Here is a 25,379-nt window from a genome sequence, read left to right on the forward strand (position 1 = left end):
CTGGACAGAACTAAAACTAGCAGAAAAACTGGCCAACTTTTTGTAGCCTATGCAACTGGTGTGCAAGGAAAAGCAATTTCCAAGCAGACCATTTCAAAATGGATAGGAAATTGCATTTGCTTTTGCTACTCTTCATGGAAAGACAGCTCCTGAACATATCAGGCCTCATTCCACAAGGGCCACAGCCACCACTACAGCTTTCCTACGAGGAGTGGCTACCAAGGACATTTTAGAAGCTGCTACTTGGAGCTCCGTGCATACATTTGCCAAGCATTATAATCTACCTTTATACTCCAGATCCCGAGCAGGCTTTGCAACTGCAGTTTTACAAGGGATCTTAACTACACCATCCTTATCTTAGTACCTCCTCCCCCAGTTTGGCTATGGTATTCTACCCATATGTTATGACTGCAGATGCATCCTTGAAGGACATAGTACAGTGTTGTACCTACCATAAATGTAGATGTCCGGTAGGTATGCATCTGCAGTCAGGATTACCCACCCTCCTTCCCCTCTGTGGTATTCCTAGGGTGCTTACCCCTCTTTCAGTTAGCTGGGGGAATCTGTTATGGTGTATTTGTTTGTTTGCTTGTATATATGTATATATATATTTTTTGCTACTGTTTGGAACCTTCAATATTTATCCAAATTTAGCCTTCCTAGAGGGCACCTGGCATCTGGGGCAAGAAACACTGAGGAAAATGGCGTCGGCTGATGCCTTTATACCCCAGTAGCTATGACGTCGGGGAAAGTGCGACATCAGCCGAGGCCAGACCCAGACTTTGGAATCCGGCCGACCGAAGGGCTGCCTGAGGCAGGACAACCCATATGTTATGACTGCAGATGCATACCTATCGGATATCTACATTTATGGTAGGCACAAAACTGTACTTTTTACCCACTGTTAGTTGCACATGGATGGTCTCTGATGCTTCGTGCTGTGCCACCAACCTGGAGGTGTGGGTATCTTTGACGAATATTGATACTCCCCCTCCTTTTCTGGTTCGGTCCAAGTTTTGGGGCCGAAAAGCATGGTATGAGGTATAACCTGGTAGTGCTGGGGTGCTCTCGGGAGCCTTGAACCAGGTTTCTGTTACTGCACAGATATCGATGTTCTCCATGCTAAGGAGAGTTTCGAGTGCGTGCATCCTGAGGTTTAGACTTCTGGCGTTGAGTAGCATTACTCTTAGTTTCTTATCCCTTGTGATACCTATGGAGGTGGGTTTGTCTTTTGAGCCTTCCTAAAAAGGCACTATGGGGTAGCAAGAGCCTTTGCCAATATCCGAAGCCCAGGGTGACAGGTGCAAGCCGTCCCTAGCGAAGCATCGTGGCTTGTCGAGCATGTCATCCCAGGCTGACAGGCATTGATCCCCTTTGAATGACACCAATACTTAAGCCAATTGTTGAAATTGATCATCTTGTCTTCATATTGTGGCATCATTCTTGGTGAGGGTAAGATGCTACTCAAGGTCAGGGTCATACTGGCCTGGGCTACATGCTCAGAGAGCTCTTCTATGTCTCTTTTCATGTAGTCCAGGGAGGTACGTCTCTGGTCATTCACACCAGCATGGACAATGACTGAGTCATATTTGTACTTGCCTTGGAGTGACCTGAGTGCTTGTGTTATGTGGCAGATCCTAGCGCCCGACAGGCAGCTCACCGTGACCTTCTCCTTGTTCAGCCTGGTGAGCGGGACATCAGTGTGCCTGATGATAGTCACCTATTACAAGTCTATCAGGTGTTGTTGTTTAGCCTTAAGGGCTGTGACTGTTCAGCACACTAGCTTTGTGAGCTTATGTGTTGCACGTGTTTTGTTTTGGGGTAGCAGTTGCTTGAGTGTCTGCTTTGGAGGTCTCTGCTGCTTAGGCAGATTTTATTTAGAGCCTCCGAGTATGTTTTTGTGTGTTTGTGTTTGGTTTGCTGTCGTGGTAGGTCTATGTGAGACTGGAATTGTAGTGAGTATGGTTTCCTTCTCCTCCTGACTGGTTACGCCAGTACTGAGTTGAGAGAGCTTAGCCTCCAGTTTGGCTATATGGTTGCATCTCTCACATGTGTTGGAATTTGTTGGGAGGAGGAAAGGGTTGTCTGTGTACATGAGGCAGTTGTAACATTGCCTCAAGATTCCCAGATTCACCAGCTGGACCGGAGAGGAGATTGACAACTGACCTTTGGACATGCTAGAATAGTATTGGGAATTCCTTTATAATTGAAAAAAAGGGCCAATGGGGAACAAGGTACTCAAGGGGAGTTTGTGAGGGTGTAGTGCTTTTAATTTTTTAGTGCTGACTTAGTGAGCAAGTGCCAGGTAACTTAAATGCAATGTGTTACAGGTAACTTAAATGCAAAACCGACAGACAGTAACTTTCTTTCAAGTGAAACAAGGAAATAAGTACAGTAAGCAATGCAGATATCAATAGGGATCCACAGAAGTGCTGAAAAGCCACGTTTTAGGTAGAATTAGCGTTCCAGGGAAATAACAAGCAAACAAACAAGCATACAAACAAAGCTAGATTCAGCAGGCCTGGATCTAGTCTATGCTACAGCAAACAAGGTGTATCAATTTCAGTAAGAAGCAGTTCAGATATGCAGGCACTATAAGCCTTTAACCAGTAATTCCCAGTTCAGAAGGGCAGAGTCCAGCCTCTCCTGCACAAGAGTGCAGACCATGAACCCTCTTAATGTAAAATAACTGGCCTGAAGCCCGAGTGCTTAAACCAGAATTAATGCACTTTTAGAGTAACAGACACTGAGCCCTCAATCAGCAGTTTCCAACTTAGAAGGATGTAAGCTACCTGTTCTGCCACTACAGTGCAGACCACAAACCTTCTTAATGTAAAACAACTGGTCTGAAGCCCAAGTGCTAAAAGGCTTAGAATGAGTTACACCAGCAGTAATAAATACAATTGAGTACTTTTAAGATGACGCAAAAGCAAAATAAAGTAGGAAGAAACACAAATACAGTAAAAGCAGATACATTTTTTTTTTAAGTGGAAAGAGAGAAAGAAAGAGAGAAAGGAGTAGCAGAAACTAAGCTGATTGGCCTTCTCAAATGTTCTCCCTGTACTGGGTAGAATAGACTGGGAGGAGGGTCCCAGATCAAATTTACACTAGGGGCGGGCAACTGCAAAGCCACCAACTATAAAACACTATACCAACAGGGAGGGAGGGTGGGAAACAAACTGCAGAAATGTTTCTCACAGCTGAAAAGCAGCATTGAGCCTTTAAATGAAAGTTTTAAACAGCTAAAAGAGCCTCTAGAAAAAAAGAGTTCAACTGCAACAAGTTATCAGAAACAAACAACCCAACAGATGCCTAATAAAAGTGGACATCATTTGGGGTTTCAATAATGGCTCCCAGTTTGCAGTCATCTGCGAACTTTGTTAGCTAGAGTCCCTTAGTGTTGGCCTGTACTTCAGAGAAGTAGATGCAAAACAAGAGTGGTCCCAGGACTGAATCCTGAGGCACTCCACTTGTCTAGAGCTGGATTTGGAGTCTGCTACTTTTACAGTCTGGGTTCTGTCAGTAAGCCAGTTGGCAACCTGAGTGACGTAGGGATTTATGCCCAACTTAGTAAGTTTATCTGTGATTCAAGAGTGGGGGATGGTGTTGAAGGCCTTGGCGAGGTCCAGATAGGCTATGTGGACCGCCTTACCCTCGTCCACAGCTCTGGAGACTGATTCGAAGAAGTCAATCAGGTTCAGCAGAGAAGATTGGCCCTTCATGAACCCAGACTGGGTGGGGTCCAGTGTTTGAAAGTTGCCATTGTCTTTATTTATAAGTTCCATGCCCTTGCAGATCAGGCTTGTCAGACGGATGGCACGGTAGTTCCCGGGATCCAAGGTGGATCCCCCCTTGTGGAGTGAGATAACTGTAGCTGTGTGCCACACAGTGGGCACGAAGCCTGTGGTGAGGCAATAATTAAACATGACACTAAGGTGAGGTGCCAGTTCATTTTGTGGTTCATGTAATACACAGCCCGGGATGTCATCTGGTCCCATGGATGCTGTATTGTTAGCTTTGGAGAGTGTGGTTTCCACCTGTGTGGCCATGATTACCGGAATTTGGCAATCTTTGGTATTGAGATGGCCCCATTAGGGGGTGAGAGGGGGGTGAAGTTTGCACTAACTTGATCTGCCAGGATATTGGCAATATCCTTGGGATCAGTATATTTAATGCCATTCTGTTGTAGCTCAGAGCAGATCTGAGCATTGCCATTTTGATTCTTGACATAACTATAGAATAGGTCTTTGGAAACTTTGGCAATTTTATTTTCGTAGCTAGCTTTTGAGGATTTTGAGGGATCTCAGCTTCTTACTGAGGCTGGTGATGGAGTTTTTTGCATCCTGGGATTTTCCTCTCTTCTGCAACAGTTTCTTCCTTCTGTTGTATAGTTTGTTTATAGCAGGGGACCACCAGATTGGCTTCCTTTTTTTGGAGGAGAGCATCTTGGTTCTATATGGGATGGCACGATTCATGCACGAGTGGATGTACTCATACAGTGCCTTAGTGTAGGATTCTGCAGTCGAACTTTCAGATCCCGTCTGCATGGGTGTCATCAAGTTTGTCGCTTCTGATTTCAGTAGCATGAAGTTGGCTTTGGAGAAGTTTTTTACGGAAGTTTCCTTACTTGGGGGGTGGGATGAGGATTTGCTTATGGTTAGACCTGACCAATGAGGGGGTGACCACTGATGTAGAGCATCTATCTCCCATGTTGGTAACGACCAGGTCTAGGATATTGGAGTCCCATGAATTCCAAGAACCATTGGGGAAAGGTGTTGGTACACCTGTTGTTTTCCCAGTTAATGGCAGGGTAGTTGAAATCACCCAGTATTAGGGTGTTTGATTGTATCTTAATATTTTCCAGTATGTTTAGAAAGGTGTAGTGAGAATCTGGGGGCATGGTGGGAGATCTGCAGTAAGCTACAATTTAGATTGCAGTCTTACTTAGTCTTAATTGCCATTGGAGAATTTCAGATGCATTGTGTTGGGCAACTAGTCTGGAGGTGTGAATATCCTTGGTGAATGTGGACATTCCTCCACCTTTAGTGTTCCGGTCTTGGTTTTGTTGCTGAAAAGTGTGGTAAGAGTTGTAGCCTAGTATTGCAGGGGTGCTCGCTGGAGTATTGAACCAGGTCTCCGTTACTGCATAGATATCAATGTTCTCCATTTTTAGGAGTGCCTCGAGAGAGTGCATTTTGAGGTTTAGACTTCTAGCTTTGAGTAGCATTACCTTCAGATTTTGCATGCTTGTATCTGTTACGGAGGTGGTTTTATCCTTTGAACCTTGCCTAAAAAGGCACATAGGAGTGGCAAGAACTTTAGCCAGTAACCGGAATCTCAGGGGTGACAGGTGCAGACCATCTCTGGCAAAGCATCGTGGTTCGTAGATCATGTCTTCACAGGCAGACAAACCACTCTATTAGATGGACCTGATGAAGCTCAGGCGAAACTGTTTTCTTAAATATAGTTCTGTAGTGATAGCTAATGGTGTGTCATGTTTGATAAAAAAAAAAGAATGAGGTTCCATAGCATGCTGAGCTGGGGTCTTTCAGGAATATTCAAATAAGGGTTTAACCTTTAAGCTTTGGGATCGGCTGCTTGTTTTCCATCAGACTTTTGTCCAGTCAGCTCCCTTGGACCATCCCATTGTCTGACTTGTGCAGTGTAATGTATTAGAACAAGAACATTTCGGCCCTCTACCTACTTAACTGACTAAATTTTATCTGGACTAATTCTTTGTAATCTGTTTTAGTCCTGTCACCCTCTAGGTCACAGGTGGAATACCAGACTTCACTGTAGCCCTTTGAATGATGTCTGTTTTTAAAATTCAACACTCTGAAAGGCTGCAGGCACCACTAACAGTGCATTATTTTTTTTCACATGTAGACTACTCAGGCAATTTCGTTCCTTCCCTCACTCCTTTTTTGCCAGGTGCATATTTCTGAACTTGCTGCTTGCTATCACCAGTAAAATGATCCTACTGGGGGTGTGATCTGGTGAACTAGTAATTGTGCTGTGTACTCCAGAGAGAAAGATGTTGCTGTGAGGGAGGGGTATGCTTCTACCCCGGAAGCGGATAATGAGTTTATGTGAATAGTTGGCTGTTCCTTGATGCTGAAGGAGTGGGGTAGGGGTGGTGGTTACAATCTGTCTTTACTTGGCGTAGAACATGAATTCTTTATGCCAGTGAAATTGTCTGTCTGGTCTAGTTTTTGAGGCTTCCTTGGTGAGACCACGAACCTCTTTGTGTCTCCTATTTCTAAGGTTAGCTGGAAATGTTGAATTTGATCTTTGTCCACAAACTATATCATATAGACACAAGGGCCTTGGTTCTAGCTGTACTCACAGGTGGTGCTCGTGCACTGAGTACTGGTTACAGCAACATGACCAGGATATGATAGGCATTTCATAATCATTACTCAAACCTTGTGGCATACTCCCAGAGATGATCATCTCTGCTTAACATCCCTTTAGACTAGGAAGTAGAATTGGTAGCAGTGTACTTTTGCTTGTTGCCAGCCACATAACTACCGGGCTTCTTTACCACTTGTCACTGCTTATGAGTTTGACTCTAACTGCAGTGACACAGTGGTTGAAGAGTAGGCCGTTGGTTAGTTTGATCATTTGTAGACTAGCCACTGAAATCCCACTAACTGCTTACCCTTTTATCAGGAGCAAATTTCACTCCTTATTTCCCCTTACTTTTCTGTGAAGGTCAAAGGTGCAGACACAGGATGAATTTACAGTTTCCCATCCACTGGTCAGGGTTGTGCTGAATAGGGTCCTAGAATGTATTTTGCTTTAATGTAAAGGAAAAGTCTGACTAAAGTTCCAGAAGAAAGTAAAAAAAAAAAAAAAAAAAAATGCAAACAGAATTTTTTGGCTAAAAATGGAAAAAAAGCAGAAAAGTACAATAAAAGTATTGCCACTCTGGTCCCTATAACTAGAGCTTAAAATATTTAAGCAGAATGCAAGTAAAAGTTTTCTTCCTTTTGATGAAAAGCTTGTTTCTCACCCTTTGGGACTTTCCATACCCTCAGAGTCTTGAATAAAAGACCTAAAAGCTCTACTTGTATCAAGATTATATTACACCAGCTGGGACTCGAACCCCAAATTGTAATTTTCCTATTTGTTTCTGATACCTGATGTTCTCTGTATTTTAATATATTTCAGGGTGCATATAAATAATCCTGTACTTATCTGTCATGTCTCCCTTTGACTAGCCTGAGTAGATTTTTAGCTTTGTGCAGCATTCTGCATTTTTAATCAAGTAAAAGGAAGCTTGCAAATCTTTTTCTGCATGCTTGAGACTATCTGCTATGGGACTTTCTGTTACAAAAGAAGAAAATAAATACATGTTTGTTAAAGCTTTTGCAGTCTTTAATAATTTCACATTTCCACACATCTCCCCTGTTTTTAATATGCTGTTAAGTATTTTCAGACCATCTTAAGCGTGTTTCACCTCCATTACTGATTACATAGTGTTGTGAAGCAGAAGATTGCATAGCAATCCTTGATAGGGTTGCCACCTTTTCAAATGGCCAAAGTGGAACATTTTGGTACAAACATCAGATTTTACAGGCCGACCCATACCCACGGTCAGTACAAAGGATAGAACGTAACTTTTTTGCCTAAATAAAAGCTTATTCTTGTAGCATTTTAGTTGCTTATTCTGTATCTTACAACATTTAGGTATTTTAGATACAGAATAACTGTTTTATGCAACTATTACATAAAATATAGGAAATAATTTTATCAAAAAATCTCAGGACATTTGCCATTTTAACAATTTTTTGTCAGGACACAACTGCCCAAAGTGGGACTGTCCCTCGCAAAGTGGGACAGGTGGTAACCCTAATCCTTGAGCCTATTCTTGATTACCATCATGCCTGAATTTGCTTGTAGTTTGATATCAGAGGAAATCTGTATAATACTTGGATAAATTCACTCATGTTTGGATTAATGTAATTTTTTTTTTTTTCCTTTAATGTGAATTTGTTTTTCCCATCAATTTTAGCATTCCGTGTGTGGAGTACCTTGAGTGTGATGTTGGACAGACAGAGTTCACACCTCCTGGATGCCTGTCGCTAGTTAAGGTCACAGAGCCCCTTCTTGGTAAGTTATCATAAGCTTTGTGGCTTCAGCATTGCCTTTGTCTTCTGGCGTACTTGTAAGTTTTTGATGATCTTGGTAGCAATCATGCATGGCAACTATTTTCTGACATGGCAGAATAGCATTTCAGTAATTGAGGTGGAATGTCCCAAATTTTACATGCCTAACCATTGTATTAGGTTAGTGTAGTTCATCAAAACACCAGCTTGTGTGTGTGAGATCGTGCATCTGCATGTTCTCCTTTATCTTTCTGCAAAGGAGGAGATACTTTGGATTTTCACCCTTTTTCTATTGCTTGCTGATCAACATTAGATCAGTGTTGCAGTAGTCTTAAGCTGTATGGGCTGTAACTTGCCTAATATATGACCACTGGCCAGCTTTCAAAGCTTCAGGGCACCTTCCACGTGCCCTGAGTGCTAGGGGCACGAGCAGAGCTACATAAAAGAGCAGTTTGGGGCCAGAAGCTTCAGAACTTTCCTGCTCCTGCCGGAATGAAGGTCGGCTAGCAGTCCTTCTGTGCTGGGTGAATATGTACCCTACTGGGGAAAACCATCTACATATTCATTTTTCTGAGGAAAATGTTTGCTTTATTGGTAAGTTTATTATTTTATGCTAGGAAAATTAATTTTTATGGACGACTGTCATGAGGAAAGTTGTACTCGGTAAGCTCCTGTATGAGAACTTTGTAAGATCTATATTTCTGCACATTTGCTACATACTTATGCAGAACTTAAGTGCTAGGGCTAGAATATTGTGCTTTTGGGACTGTCATTTCATATTTTGCCTTAAAAACTGTATTTTCTGTCGAGGCTTACCGACTCTCACAGGCTTCTGTACTTGTCTTTCAGGCTTCTTTCTTGGATGGACCATGGTGGAGTTACCATTCTCCTTGGCCTTTCCTTCCTCTTTCCATAAGAAGAAAATTTCTAAGAAGATTTTGGGTGTCAGGCTGGCCTTGCACTGCCTCAGCTGTGTATGGATGACTCTGCTGTGGCTGCACTTGGTTCCATTGACCCACTCATTGAGGTCTCTCCCTCTAGTGTATTGCCTTGGAAGCCACTAGAAATGTAGAGTTAAGACACCTCCTCTGAGGCTGTAGGGTTGTTCTAGCTGGGCATGGTAGAACCACTGTTGTCTGGCTTGAGGGAGGAGCAGGTGAAGATGTACTGCAGCCTGGATAGGGTGCCCCTATCCCCAAGCTAGTCCCCAGCAAAAGACCGACTCATGGCAGGGAGAGTCATACAAGAAAAGAGAAAAAAAAGCATAATGTTATTTCTCCTGTTTCTATTATTTTGGACAAGGAAGACTTGCTTGGATTTGCTAAGGAATTAATTTCTGCTTTTAATGCTGCAAATCCTGTTTCTTCACTTCAAATAGAAAAAGAAAAAAAAAATCCCTTACATTCTGTCACCAACTCTGTCAGAAGAACGAGGAATAGCCGAATGTTTTTCTTCAGTGACTTCTCAAGCTGAAGATTCTGATTCTGAGAAAAGTGTTTGTTTTCCGTCCAGGTCTGTCTTTTTCTGAGACCTTGGATAAAATGCAATGTGTATTTCAGTGGCAGCAGAATGAAATCCCGGTTTCCATTTAAAATGTGTTGCATTTGTATGTTCCACAGCCTGCAGCTATCCTTCCTGTCAGCTTTAGAGGATGTTTTCTTAACAGCTTGACTGACTATCAGTGTTATAGAAACTGACTCATAATGTTTTCTAATCCTAAATCAGACCATGCAGCTTTTTCCTTATCGAAAACTAAACCGATTGTTGCTGCTAATCCCATTCCATCTGATAAGGATGCAGAAGTTTAACAGATTTAGAAAGTGTATTCTTCTGCTACTTAACTTCAAAGTTTTGAACTGCCAGGTTCACATGTTGAAATTTATTAACGGCTTCTTTTGTGAATGTAAGAAATTTGATTGTTAATGGTCCTTCAGGGGAAAAGGAAAAAAATGCCTTAATTGTCTATGCTTCCCATTTAAAAAATATACTCTCTAAAGTGTTCTTATGATTCTGCTGATACTATCTACAGAGCTATTGCTGCTGAGCAAGGTATGAAAGTATTTGTTTGGTTATGTTCTCATAACTTACTAGAAGATGTTAAAACTGAGAATTTAATTTCTCCCTTTGACAAAACCCTTCTGCTGCTGAGGTACTTGAGATTTGATGAAAGAGAGAAATTGATTCAGTTGGTCATCCAAAGTGTCCAACCCTCCTTTTCTAAGTTTAATTAAAACTTTCTAACTCTGGATTCTTCTCTTAAAGCAATTTAAGCAGCAGGGGTGCTAACAAACCATCTTTAAGCAATGGCAAGGAGGCTCGAATATGAAAGAATCCTATAGCCAAAGACTGTCCAAAATGTCAGCATGACTGCTTGCCCTTTACAGGCCCCTAAACCCTGACATCCTATCCCTCAATGTAGGTCTGCATCTTCCCCAGTGGCATCAGATTCTCAGACAAGTGACTATTGAAAATTATCCAGCAAGGGTTCAGATGGCAATGGGAATTCCTCCACCCCTTAAAGTGATTCCTCTCTGTTCTGTAAATCAAACATCCGTGCATTCCTTCAGCGTTTGGAGCAAATGCTGTCTCAGGGGATATATAACTAGTGCCCCCAAGTCATATGGGCGAAGGTTTTTATTATGATATCTTTGTAGTACCAAAGAAATTTGGAACTTGGAGACCAGTCCTAGACCTCACCTTTCTCAGTCTCTGTCATGGTCCCAAAGTTCAAAATGTTGTCCTTTCAAAACCTTTTTACCTCTCATTGCTTTACTTAGTTTCTTGGTAACATTAGACTTAAAAGATACCTACCATCACATTCCTGTTGGCAAGAATTTCAGACATTCCACAAGATTTGTTGTGTTTTGGCTTACATTATCAGTTCTCTGTCTTGCCCTTTTGTATGTAAATTTATATTGGATGCTCAAGACTGGGAAGGTTGAGGTGTGCAAACATAACCCCAGCTCAAAAGTTGGTGTGACGAATACCCACATACCCAAAAAACACTGAATGCCTTAACTCCCTACAGCTCCAGACCCAGGATCAAGTGCTAACGTGGATCCAGAAGGGAGGCAAGTATTTGGTATTCTGACTGTTTTGTGTGCAGGATACGCACAGTTCGACTTGACCTTCTGAGCCTCAAGCATGTACGTGCATGCCAGTCTATTCAGTCTATTTATGAACTATGGGTGTTTTTCAAAGTGTAATTTTACTTCAGTAATTGATGCTAGGTAGTCCGATCTCACCTTCATTTTTACATATGGGTTCGGTGCCGATCCTGTGCTTTGACTCTGCCGATTTACAAGCTGGAAGACTTCTGGTTAGCTCCTGGCTAAGCAGGTATCCCATGGTGCACCAGTACAATCCCAGATCTCGTTTGCCGCGTCGATGAGTTTGGTTGGGCTTCTCTTGGCTCTGGTTAAGTTTTTCAAAATTCTTTATATTCTAACGTATTCAATGCTTTATTAGAACCTTTATTGTATATTTAGTATTGCTAATCTATTAGGCAGTTGTATTGCTTGCCCTTTTTGAGTGCAACTTAGTTTACTAGTTGTTGTTGGTATCCTGTTAGCCAGTTAGTTTTAGGCACCCTTGCGCATTTTTTGATTATTAGGTAGAGTTTTTGGCGGTTTTCCGCTCTTATTCAGCAGGGGCTCTTGTTGTCTTGTCTGTATTTAATTCTGACCTGTTTTGGTCACCGTTGGCAGTTAGTTTCTGCTATTTTGACATGGTTTGTTTTGGCGGGGAATCTGTTTATGAATTTACTAGGATTGCAAGTATACTACCTGTTTTTTTTTTAGGAATATAGAAATTTATTGTCATTTACGGTTTCTCTCGTGTGCATGGGCTTTCCTTTCCGGTCTGGTCTGTTTTAAGTTAGAAGACCTAGTTTCACTACACCGGCCTAGGCCCGTTTAAGTTAGAGGACCTAGTCCTCGTGCAACTCCTTAGGGCTAGGCCCGTTGTAGAGGACCTAGTCGTCCTTTTTCTCTTTTTCAATCTCTCTGGGTTGTGTGTGTAATATGTATAAGGAAAGTAAGGAGCATAAACCCTCGGGGTTCAAAAAGTGCATGAAATGCTCCCAAAAGATGTCCTTAACGGGATGGCCACAGTAGCTGTGCCTACTGCCTAGGGGCCATCCACTTACAGGAGTCGTGTTTGTTCTGCCATGCTTTCTCTCCTAGAGTGTTACAGGAGAGAAAGAACAAACTCGTACTCAAGGGTCTATTGAAACCATGCTTTGAGGGAAGCACTATCTAGTTCTTCGGCTTCCTCTAAGTCTGGGAAATCAAAATCCTTAAAAAGGCCTTCTCCGGCACCGGCTGGTGTCTCGGAGCCACCTTCTAAACAGTCGAAACAATCCAAATCTACTTCCTCGACTCCTCAGCCTTCGGAGCCAAAGGAGAGCATTGTAGTGGTGTCAAGAGTCTGTTACAGGTGTTTCGGAACCTATCTCTGAACCTATTGACACAGCAGTTGACTTTGCTACTCGGAGCCAGTCTGTAAGCTGCCTACCGGTTTCATCTGTTCATCCGCCAAACAAGGAGTCTCGACAGATGGACAGATTTGGGAAGCATATTTTTAGTTCCAGCAGCCTTTACCCTTCGATACCTGAACTGTCTCACGCACTTCACTAGGTTGCAAAGGGATCTCCTCAAGGAGTTGGGAGATTCCATACAAGGTATCTCCTCAAGGAGTTAGGAGATTCCATACAAGGTGCATGTACTGAGGGAGTTCCTGACAAGATTTCTACTCAATTCTGTGGTTAACCCCTCCATGTGACTTATCTCTTATGCTGCGTATGGAGCGAGTAGAGCAGCGGGTTCTGGAGTTGCCTTGAGGCGCCACTCCTGGATGCGCTTATGTAATTTTGCTGAACTGTTCAAGTCTGCTTTCACCAACGCCCCGTTTGATGGTTTCTCATTGTTTGGTTCCAAGGTGAAGGATACACTCTCACTCTGTGTGAGCAAGAAGGAAAGACTCTTTCTGCCATGGAAGTGTGTTTTACTGACCCTTCCAGACCATACCCCAAGGGTCAAAGGGGCAGTAAAATGTGGTTCAAGAAGTCCCAGAGGGTCTTTCCTGACCCACAGGATGAATCCTCCTTCAGAGTCAGAGGAGGAGGAAACGGCAGACATCACCCTAGAGGCAGGGGCAGTCCGTAATACCAACAAGGCCGTGATTCCTTTCGAGGATGGCCTTATTAGCACTCCAGATGTAGAGCCCGACTGCACTTCTCTGGGACCGGTTGGGGGTCGCATTTCTTTGTACCAAGAAGCCTGGCTAAATCACCCAAGACATGTGGGTACAAAGAGTTGTTACCAGAGGCTATATCATACCCTTTTCCCTATCACCGTTTGTTCCCAAAATGATCCCATATGTACCACCCAATCACAGGGATCAGGCAACTGTGGAGATCAACAAGTTGCTCAAGAGTCATCCAGCCTGTCCCAGCAGACCAGATCGGATCCGGAACTTACTCCAGGTTCTTTTTAGTTCCAAAACGAACTGGAGATTGACAAGTTTCATATGGTAACGCTGCAGTCTATACTCCGTTGTTAAGGAAAGACTTTTGGATGCGCTCTCTGGATCTTCAGGATGCCTAAAAACAAGGTGTCCAGAAGCCATCTACGCTTCCGGCGGGGAGCCAGTCACTATCAGTTTCGCTCTCTGCCCTTTGGTCTCACCACAGCCCCCAGGGTGTTCACCATATGCATGGCAGTAGTGACAGCTCACCTGAGACATCAGGGATTCCAGGTGTTTCCGTACTTGGATGACTGGCTCCTGACTGTCTCCGCCAGGCATCTACTCCTTCAAAACAAGGACGCTACGATTCAACTTTGTGCTCATTTAGGGATCTCCATTAATTGGAAAAAAATCTGCATTATTGCCCTCTCAATCTGTGATTTTTATAGGCACAGAGGTAGACATAGTGAACATGACAGCTCGTCTCCCCGCCGAAAGGGCACAGAACTTAATCTTCCAAGTTCAACGCTTTCTCCCATTGCGAAAAGTCAAAACAAAGTGGGTTCTTCAGCTCCTCGGGACTATGGCTTCCACAATTCTATTGGTACCATTAGCCAAGTTGCACATGAGAATTCTCCAGTGGCTTCTGTCTTCCCAGTGGTCCTTCCAATCTCTCCCACTGAGTCATCCTATCCTGCTGACAGAATCATGCAAGAAGGACTTTCATTGGTGGATAGCTCCCAATCAACTAATCACGGGTGTCCCTTTGTTCCGGCTCAACCCGTTGCCACTGTGACCATGGATGCCTCCTAAATCGGGTGGGGGGGGCATTATCTCGGCAGGACTGGCCAAGGCACATGGCAAGAACACGAGGCTCATCTGCAGATCCGTGTTCTGGAGATGAGGGCGGTGCTTCTGGGGTTGCAAGCATTTCAAGACCTTCTTCCACTAGGGACAATTGTGATACAATCAGACAACATGTCGGTGGTTTGGTATATCAACAAACAGGGTGGTACCAGAGCTTACCCACTCTGTCGAGAGACCATGCGAGTTTGGGAATGGGCAATTTCTTCCCAGCGCTTTCTGGTTGCAATGCACATTCCAGGGACTACCAACGTGATAGCCGACAAGCTCAGCCGGGCAATCGTAATGCCTCACAAGTGGTTTCTGAAATGGGAAACAGTGGATCAGATTTTCCGGTAATGGGGACAGCCTTGCTGCGACCTTTTTGCCAGCCCAGTCAATACCAAATGCAGCAGCTGTTTTTCCCTCATTCCCCCTCTGTGGGAGTCTGTCGAAGACGCTCTGGCTCACGATTGGCCCATGGGACTTCTGTATGCCTTTCCTCCAAACCCTCTCATTTCCAAAGTGATTCAGAAAGCCAGTCTGCTGGGAAGCAAGTTGACCCTCATTGCTTCTTACTGGCCTCGTCAGGTCTGGTTCCCCTTCCTCGAGCCTCTACTCCTGGATGATCCTTGGATTCTGGACCCAGCTCCAGATCTATTGACTTGCATGTCGGGTTCTCTACACCCCTCAATCCACACCCGCAAATTGACAGCATGGCTGCTCCAGTTCCATCCATAGTCAGGCTTCATGATGCATCATCCTCAGTGTTGCATATTCTTATGTCCTCCCATAAACCTTCAACTAGGAGTCTGTATGGCAGTAAATGGGAAAGATTTTCTATCTGGGCACAGAAAATGAATGTAGATCCATACACTGCTTCTATCCCTGTGATTCTGGATTTTCTTTCTGAGCTTTTTCAGCAAGGATCTGCCGCTGCCACTATCTCAGAGTCCAATTAGCGGCGATTTCTCATTTTCACTGAGGTTTTCCAGATACCAGTGATACCAATTTAATGTCTCATAAGCTATGCAAGACCTTTTTAAAAGGGGCCACTCTATTGAGACCACCTCTGCAAGAACCTGTGGCCTCTTGGAATTTAAATTTTGTGTTGTCCAAATTTCCAAATTGACTTCTCCCCCCTTTGAACCTTCCCACTCATCTTCTCTAAAGTTTTTGTCTTGGAAGACCTTATTTTTGGTAGCTATCGCATCAGCTAGACTGGTATCGGAGCTACAGGCCTTGTCTATTAAGCCACCGTATTTGATTTTTCACAAAGACAGGGTGTAATTATGTACTAATCCCTCCTTTGTCCCCAGAGTTTGTTCTAATGCTACCTTAAACCAGTCAATAGAACTCCCAGTTTTCTTTCCTAACCACTGTAATGCAGCTGAGTACCGTTTTCATCAGCTAGACGTTAATAGGCAAATACGTTATCTACAGCGGACTGAGGCTTTCAGGAAATCAGATCAATTATTCATTTCCTTTTCTGACTCTAGATTGAGCTTACCAGTTTCTAAAGTAACACTTATCTAATTGGATTTCCAGTTGTAAGCCTTTATATCTCTGAGGGCAAACCTTTACCATACAGGATTAAGGCTCATTCTACCAGGTTGCTGTCTACCTCTGGAGCCTTTCAAGCCAGGGTACCACTTGATAATATTTGTGCAGAAGCTACATGGGCTACCCCTCACACTTTTATTACACATTACAAATTGGTTTTGGCATCCAGGGGTAGAGCATCCTTTGGCTGCAAGGTGCTCAAGAGTATTTTCCAATGTGCCACCCGAGAATAAGGCGCTAAGGGCACTGTCCCATATGTAAAAATGAAGGTGAGATCGAACTACCTAACATTAAAAAGTTATGTACTCGCCATAACGTTCCATGTTGGTAGTGCATCTCACCCTTCATTTTTATCAACCCGCCCTCCTGCCCCCATCTTGGAAGATCTGGAAGTAATAATTTGGTTGCCCTTGGTTGGAGACTCTTTAGTATTCTTTGTTTTTATGGTTGTTATTCTAGTGAGCAGCAAACAAGATCTGGGGATTGTACTGGTGCACCATGGGATACCTGCTTAACCACGAGCCAACCAGAAGTCTTCCAGCTTGTAAATCGGCCGAGTCTGAGCAGAGGATCGGCTCCGAACCCATATGTAAAAATGAAGGGTGAGATGGACTACCAACATGGAACGTTATGGTGAGTACATAACTTCTTACTTACTGCAGACTTAAAGACATTCACAGCTTTCCGTATTTGGATGATTGTCTTGTATTTGCTGACTCTTTTCCAGTTGTCAAGATTGTCTATGACGTGTCAAGAAGCTCCTTCTCATCCTGGGGTTTCAAGTGAACTTACAGAAGTCATCCCTTATCCCTTCATACAGAATAGTTTTTCTGGAATATCTTCTGGATGCTTTCATAGGAAGAGCTTTTCTCTGGGCAAAGTAGAACTGTATAAAGAAATCTTCCAGAACTTTTCCAACAAATCTGTCATCTGCCAAGGAATTTCTGTGGATTCTAGGTTTCATGGCTTGTGCGATTATCATGATTCCCTTAGCTGGACTTCATATGAGAAATTCACTGGTACCTCAGGTCATTCTGGTCTCAGCATCAACTCCTTTATCCTTTCAGATTGAAGGACTGGGGTTTGTGAGAAGGGAGGTATTGTGGCGGGTAGACCAATTCTCTCTGAACCAAAGCCTTTCCTTCTTAGTGGAAACCTTCTCTTCAGTCTGTTACAACAGAGTTGTCAGACTGCTTTGGGGGTGGTTATCAAAAGGCATGAAAGGGCAAGATCTGTGGAACAAGCAGGACAGAAAAGCACATCAGTGTCAGGGATGATGGTAGTAATCAGCGCTTTGAAAGCGGTAAATTATCTCTGGTCTGCAGGACGACTTATTGCAGACAGCACCACGGTGATGTGGTGTAATAAACAAACAAGGGGAGTACCAGGTCTTTCCTTCTTTGCAGATTTGTTCATGATGGCTTGGGAGGTGGCAATTCAGCTCAGTCTGACTGTTCAGGGAGCACACACTCTGACAGAGTAAAATGTTATATCAGACAGGCTGAGCAGGACCTGAGCAAACCCAGACAAATGGAGATTACACCTGGAGGTCTTCCAGATGGTGATTAGCTGTGAGGAGCACATCAAATAAATCTGTTTGTCTCCTTCAAAACAGACAGTTTAAGTATTCTCCACAATTCCTTGCATACAAACCCAGAAGACAGATGACTTCTTATTCCCATGAACAAGAATGTTCTTGTCTGCTTTTCTACCCATTCCATTGATACCTAGGATTTTTTTAAACCTCCAGATGGGCTGTCCAAAGATATTGGTGGCAACCACCTTTTGGTTCAGACAACAGTGGATGTCCTATTCACTTGTTACAGTATTCTGGACTCTTGGGCTTCCTTCTCCTGCTACCTGAACGTCCGGCCAGTATACAAAAGCTTCTTGTCACTGCTAGGTGTATGGGACATCTGACGTGGCTAAGGGAATGCGGGCCATAAAAGTGACGTCTGCGTGAACCAGACCTCAGAACTTCTCTGTCGCCAGTTGAACATCAGCTGTTCCTGCCATACTGGCCATCCGATCGAAAATTTTAAGATAAGTACCCCGTTGGGGATGTTTTTGTATTTTGGGTCACTGCATGCCTGCGTGGGTTCATGTCATCCAGGAAGGGAAAGTTTAAGTGCTGTCAGATCCCCAGTAAGATGCCCACAAGCTTTGCCTTTTTTGTTTAGGCACGACCATAAGTCCTGCGCTATCTGCCAGGTCTTCGTCCCGAAAACCTTGTGTAGCAGACTGCACACTTTGAACATCTGTCTGGAGAATCAGTGCCTTAAGCGCTTAGCTTTAGGTATGGAGGGGCCGTCCGGTCAGCCTGTAGAGCAGCCTAAGAAAAGCCAAAATTGCTAGGCCTGAATCTGTAGCTACACCTCCTCCACCCTGCATCCCTCCTGTGGCAGACGTCAGCCTGGAGGAGTGATCGGTTGCTGCCGAAATGGATACAGCGGGTACTGATGTTGAAGCCACATAACCCAGAGAGGAAAGCATGTCCTTGGAGGTTTTGCAGACATTAGCTTCTGATGGCAAAGGGGAACCTCAGCTTGCACCAGCCGCCCAGACAGATTCCTCCATTACCTTGCTGGTAACTGACCCCAGGCCTACCTTGGCTCCGAAGCCCGCTAGGCCTTCTCTTTAAAAAGGAAGAGAAATAGAAGCATATTTCTCCCCCAGCTGAGAGACGGACAGGCAGGCTTTTTCACAGAATCTTTTCAATGCCTTTATTGGCTCTAAGGCCTGCTACTCCCTTAGCCTCCCCAGTGGTTCCTGCTGTGATAAGCCCTAGGCTCAGGCCTTAATCACCTCCCAGGTTGAAGCTGAGGAATTTCAGGAGATACCTGCGATTCTCTGTGGCCTCCTTCAGGCTTTCTACTGCAGCAGGGGTCTTCACCAAGTGCTTGGCACCAGTGGTGGTTTCTGCAGGACCAAAGGGATTGAAGTTTTCCCTTGTATAGACCTGCTTATTCAGGCGGACTGCAAAGAATCCATCCTGCTCCATCTACAGACAGTTCTCTCTCCTGCAGGCACTAGGATTCAAGAAAATTACCTAAAGTCCAACCTGACCTCCTCTCAGGACCTAGTTTTTCTGGGGGTGCAGGATAAAAACGGATGTCATGAAGGCTTTCCTACCACTCCAAAAGTGGAAAACTTAAGGCAGTACCCGCCCACTGTCCTTCAGGCCACAGACTTGACTGCCAGGTAGTATCTCAGGCTCCTGGGTCACATGGCATTGACCATTCCCATGTTACCATTGGTGAGACGCCACATGAGAAACTACAGTGGTACTTAGTCCATATGGACTCAGCAATCTCATCCTCTAGAGTACAAAATCCCCTTCTTGCCTTGCCTCAAGAAAGAGATTCAATGGTGGTTGAATCAAGTGAATTGCAACCCAGGTCTACTCTTACAGGCCCCCCTTCCAGTACAGGAAATGTACACAGATGCCTCGGATCTGGCGTGCTAAGCAGCCACGGGCTCTGAGTGCAGGGTACTTGGCCAGGCTCCATCAAACAGGAGCATATCGGTATCGGAGAGATGACAGCAATTATTTTGGCCGTAAAGGCCTTCCAACTCCCACTGAAACAAGGCCCATTGAAATTGTTCAGACAACACTACAGATGTGAAGTTGTTCAATATTGCCGTTCATTCTTGACTGATGGGTTCGGAGCTGATCCATCAGCTCTGGTAAGGCCATATGTAAAACTCGAGGTCTTCCAGTAGCTCGAGGCCAAGCCCCTACCCCTTGATGCACTGTGAATTACCTCAGATCTGGTTTGCCGCGGCATCTGATCGGGAGGTTCCAATGCAAGCTCGGGCCAGTACAATTTAAAACCTTTTTATATTTAGCAGTTGGTTAAATAATTTTTGCTAAACTTTTGATAAATAAAATTAGGTAGTTAGCTTTTATACCTTCCTATAAAGCTCCTCTTCCTGTGTGTTATTACTCTTTAAAATATCGGCCTCGTGTGTTTTGGCCTAGTTATATCGTAGTCTGTGTTTGAGTAGTTTTTCTAGTGGCTGTAAACAGCCTTTTTCTGTTGGCCTCGTGTGTTTTGGCCATAGTTTCTGTAGAGTGTGTGCTTAAATATTCTAGTGGCTATATACAGCTTTTTCTAGTTTAAAATTTTTTGGATTCTTTATCTTGGGCTCGTTTCTGTGTGTGTGCTTAGAGCCTAGTAGCTTTAGTAATATTTGGTTGCGTGTTAAAGTAGTTATGGTGGATGATAAAGACATCCCAAGTCAGGTTTTAAAAAATGCCCAGACTGCAGTCAGAAAATGTTAGTGATTGATTGACATGTTGCCTGTGTGTGTTGTTTAGGGGCTGTCCACTTGCAAGAATCTTGTGCTATCTGCCATTCCTTTAAGAGTGTTGTTAGAGAGGAAAAGGAAGTTAATGGACAAGGGTTTGCTTAAACACCCCTTTCAAGAGGCTTTGAGTGACCAGGATGTGGCCAGCAAATCTTCTAAGTCCTCTGATGAATCCAAGGACTCCAAGCACTCAAAAAAAAAAAATCAAAAAAGTCTGACTCTGCAACATCGGCTCCACAGACTTCGGAGCAGACTGTCTTTTCTTTTCGGAGCCGGCCCACAGCCTTGGAGACGGTATCAGAAGTGCCTCGGTCATCATTGCTCCAGTCGGCACCATCGTTGCATTCATCTAGATCATCTGTCAGCCTTTCAGATTTGGATATGGATCGATTAGTGCAGAAGCTTTTACAGGCACCAGGCCTTGCTAAATTGTCTGCTCCGACCAAAGTGGCTTCGGAGCCGAAGACCACTACTCCTGCTTTGGCTGCTACTCCTAGCCATATCGGCCTTTCGGAGGCAGAAGAAGCAGACCTGCTGATTATGGAGCCTTCAGAGCCGAGACCTGCTCCAATGTTGTCGGCTCCATCCACTCTGACGTCCTCAACAGTTACTGGGGACTCTAGGAGCCAACACTCTCTAGTCGGATCTGGGGAGGATAGTTGGACCGACCTGTCGGTGCCGACTCTTCCTCTCGGAGCTTTGGCTTGGATGAGCTCGGCTCCTACCTCCTGGCTCTGAGCCGACTGCCTCGGTGTGGGAGGGTTTAACAGTTCCTTCAGTTCTATCAATTTCTTCCCATCGGAGCTGTGGTGCCTTCGAAGCCATGAGGAGAGCTCTGTCTCTAACGACATCCTCGACTTTAGGTCTTGCTTCCTCATCTCCTAAAGCGCCTGTGTTTTTGCTTCCATCATCCAGGCTAAGCGTAGCGACCCAGAGCCTCAGGTAGCCCCACAGGGTGCCCCCTGCTCTTCCAAGACCGCCCCAGAGGCTCCCACTGAGGAGGTCCCCAGGAAGAGATTGTGCAAGAGGAGACACTTGGAGACCCCACAGGAGTCTTTAACATCTGACACTGACTTTGATGAGCCAGAAGGGTCCCCACGGTCCCCCCTCTGAGGATATCTCCTTTGCTGAGATACTTGAGATCCTTGGGCAGAGGGGTGACTGGCAGTCCAAAAGCCCTACTGAGGATAAGTTAGTTCTCCTGAAGGCTTTCGGGTCTCAACCCTCCACCTCTCTCCGCCCTTCGATGAGCTCATGTAGTTGGTTTCTCGAAGGACGTGGGAGTCACCAGAGTCCATGGAGCCTGTTCCTAGGAGGCCTAACAAGTTTATATCAGCCCCGCCAGACAAAACTTTCTTATCCAAAGGAGTCCCAGTTGATGCCATGGTGGCGGCGGCCACCAAAAAGGAAATTTCTGAGACTTCCTTGTCTGTCCATCCTCCTAATAGAGAGTCTAGGATCATGGATAGATATATGGGAAACGCATTTTCAGTTCAGTGACTTTTGCTGTCCATTCACTGAACTACTTGACCCGTTTTACTAGGTTGCAGAGAGAGCTCCTTTAGAAGATGAGAGATGCTCTTCAGGGTACAGTAGCTGCAGGTGCCTCAGACAAAGTTGCTGCCCAGCTTTCTACCCTAAATTGTATTGTCAACTCGTCCATGCGGCTCTCATCCTATGCAGCTGATGGAACGAGTAGGGCAGCGGGTACAGGAATCGCTCTTAGAATACTTTCCTGGATGCACTTGTGTTCCTTCGCGGAACCCTTTGTCATCCTTCGTTAACACCCCCTTTGATGGCTCATCCCTTTTTGGGCCTAAAGTGAAGGAAACCTTGACCAGGTGTGGACAAGAGGGAAAGACTCTGCTGTTGGAGTCCGTTTTTCCACCCCTACCAAATTTCTCCCAAAGGTCAAAGGGGAGGGAAAATGTGGTTCCGGAAAGCCCAAGGAGCCTTTCAGGACACACATGGTGAACCCCCCTCCAGAGGCAGAGGAGGGGGTAATAGTGGAAGACACCGCCCTTGCGGCAGAGGGGGTCCGCAACATCATGGTGACAGAGATCACTTCTCTGGGCAACCCTATCAGCGCTCCTGAAAAGAGGCCCAACTGTCCTGCTCTGGAGGCAGTCTGTGGTTGCTTATCTTTGTACCCACATGCCTGGCAAGAAATAATAAAAGACAGCCGAGTGCAAAGTATCATTTCCAGAGGGTACTTCATACCATTCACCCCCCCCCCCCCCCGTCCATAAGGAGAACAAGCAACTAATAGAGGTCCGAAAGTTGCTAGAAAAAGGTCATCCAGCCAGTCCCAGCAGACCAGACAAGGTCCGGAACTTGCTCAAGATTCTTTTTGGTTCCAAAGAAAACGGGGGCCTGGAGACCTATTTTGGACCTCAGCAGACTCAGCTAATATGTAAAGAAAAAGAAGTCCCGGATGGTCATGCTTCAGTGTATTCTTCCCTTCTTAGGAAAGACAATTGGATGTACTCGATAGATCTCAAATATGCGTACTACCATATAAAAATGGTCAGGCCATTCAGGGATCACCTGCATTTCTGGCTGGGAGCCAATCATTTTCAGTTTTGAACCCTGGCCTTTGGTCTCACTACAGCCCCCAGAGTGTTCACCAAATGTATGGCAGTGGTCACTGCTCACCTGAGGCTTTTAGGATTCCAGGTGTTTCCATACATAGACGATTGGCTTCTTGCCACCACCACCAGACATCAACTTATTCAGGCAAGGGAGTACACTCTGCAGTCATTTAGGTATTACAGTCAACTTAGAAAAGTCTGCCTTGTCGCCATCGCAGCATATCATTTTTATCTGAGCAGAGCTAGACACCTCAACCACCACTCTAAGGCTACCAATAGAAAGAGTCTGTGTCAGCACATTGGTATCGAAAGACAGAGCACCAGCTTCAGAAGTTCTGAACGTATTGAGTATGATGGCTGCAGCAATCCTAGCCATACCATTTGCAAGAATGCATATGCGGATCCTTCAGTGGCTGTTGTTCACTCAATGGTCTTACCAGGAACTACCCATGGACCACACGATATTGATTATGAGCTCTTGCAAGAAAGATCTCCAGTGGTGGTTGACGTCTCCATGTCACTATAGGACGCCCCTTTGTTCTACCTTCTCAAGCAGCCATTGTGACCACGGACGCTTCCCTAATAGGGGGCATTTTCAGGGAAAGACTGCCCAAGGCACATGGATCGATCAGGAGTCGCACATGCATATCAGTGTTCTGTAGTGTACTTTTGGCATTGCAGTACGTCCATGACTCTCTTCCTCTAGGAACGATTGAGATTCAAACAGGCAATATGTCAGTGGTCTGGTACTTGAGCAAGCAAGGGGGGGGACCAGATCTTACCCCCTTTGCCGAGAAGTCCTCAGAGTTTGGCAGTGGGCTGTTTCGTCCTAGCGCTTTCTGTTGGCAACGCACAACCCAGGGAGATCCAAAGTGATAGCAGACAAACTGAGCAGGGCAATCTTGTTGCCACACAAGTGGTCCCTTAAAGAGATTGCGAACAGGATTTTCCGCAGGTGGGGCCAGCCTTGCTACGACCTTTTTGCCAGTCATATGAACACGAAATGCAAAAGCTACTTTGCCCTGATTCCCCCTCTGGGAGAAGCCCCGAGGGACGTACATGATTGGCCCCTGGGTCTCCTCTATGCATTTCTACCAATCCCATTGATACCCAAGGTTCTACAGAAAGCAAAATCCCTGGGAAGGACCATCATCCTTATAGCCCCTCATTGGCCTCGGCAGATATGGTTCCCATTTCTTCAACATCATCACTTGGAGGATCCCTGGATTCTGGAACCCAGATGTTCATCGTGTTACCCTGCTGCAGTCATCACACTTGGGTTATCCTGCCATCAGGCGGTCCCGGAGTTGGCCCGAATTCCAAAGTCTTGATCTGGCGTCGGTTGCTGTCGCTTCTTCCCTGACGTCAGTGCATCAGGGGTATATAAGAGGCATCCAACGCCATTTTCTTCAGTCTTTCTTGCCGCGCGGTGCCCGAAGCAGAAAACAGTTTGCAAGTGCCGGTCGGCCGACACTTGAGATTTTCAATTTGAATTTCAGTCCGAAGTCTTTAGTAAAGCTAAGTACCCCATTGGAACATTTTCTTGCCTCAGTCCAATGTCAGAAAAAGTTAACAATTGCATTTCTTGTGGGAAGCAAATACCTCATAAGGACTTCCATTCCTATTGTATTCCTTGCCTAGGCCCAGACCATGACGTCACAGGTTGTCGGTGTTGCGCTAGGTTTAATAAACGCACTATCAAATGCAGTTTTGACTTCGCACGGCATTATTTTGGTAAGAAATTCAATTATATCATGCCGTCGGAGCAGCCAACGACTGCAATTCTTAAAAAAACGCAAGGATAAGGACAGGCAGCCTAGGAATAAGCCAGACCCCGAGGCCTCAGCTGGGCCTGTTGCCGGTTCTCCGGTTTTCAGTGAGGCGCCTACGCAGCCTTTGATGACCGCAGAGCTGGAACCCCAGACAGCTGCCGACTCCCACGCGGATTCTACTAGGCCGACGCAGCCATCTACCAACACCAGAGCAGATTTAGACACCAGTGCAGAGGAAACACCTTAGGTTGCAGAAGGTGTCTTCAGACCGACTACACTCCCCATTAAATCTTATGCTAAACTTAAAACTCCTTTGAAACCTAAGAAAACTGTTCATCAGTCTACAGGTCAAGGCCCCATGCCTAAGAAACAGATGCTTAAGATGGCTGAAGATTTAATTACCCTTATCAGGAATTCCCAGCCCCCTTCCTGATGAAAGACCAAGACAAGAGTAGGATTATGCATCCTCTGACCAGGTTTCTCTCTCCTCAGATTCTTCTGAGGAACAGGATTACACTTTTCCACCTTATGAGGATTCTGATGCTGAAGACTCTATTCCCTCAGCATCTCCCCCTGAAGACTACTCCTTTGGGGAAACATTACATACCATGAGGGAACATTTCCACTGGGAAGGCCAGGATTACTCAGATTCTAAGAAAAGGCTCCGAGAGTTCCTTCTATTACCCCAGCACAGACCTCTTGCTATTCCTCCTGTTTTAAAT

At 45.0% G+C, this 25,379-nt stretch overlaps 1 protein-coding gene across 1 annotated transcript in view; it reads left to right on the plus strand.

Moving 5' to 3' along the window:
- The window catches only part of NOL9 (nucleolar protein 9), a 455,387-nt gene that overhangs the window by 194,808 nt on the left and 235,200 nt on the right, over positions 1-25,379 (plus strand). The window contains exon 7 of the mRNA XM_044055607.1: positions 8,018-8,115. Within this exon, the coding sequence (XP_043911542.1) occupies positions 8,018-8,115 (98 nt within the window). The remainder of the gene's footprint in view (positions 1-8,017; positions 8,116-25,379) is intronic.

The sequence above is a fragment of the Protopterus annectens genome, chromosome 14.part0 (assembly GCF_019279795.1).
Source record: "Protopterus annectens isolate FY-2018-M chromosome 14.part0, PAN1.0, whole genome shotgun sequence".
NCBI classification, from domain to species: Eukaryota; Metazoa; Chordata; order Ceratodontiformes; family Protopteridae; genus Protopterus; species Protopterus annectens.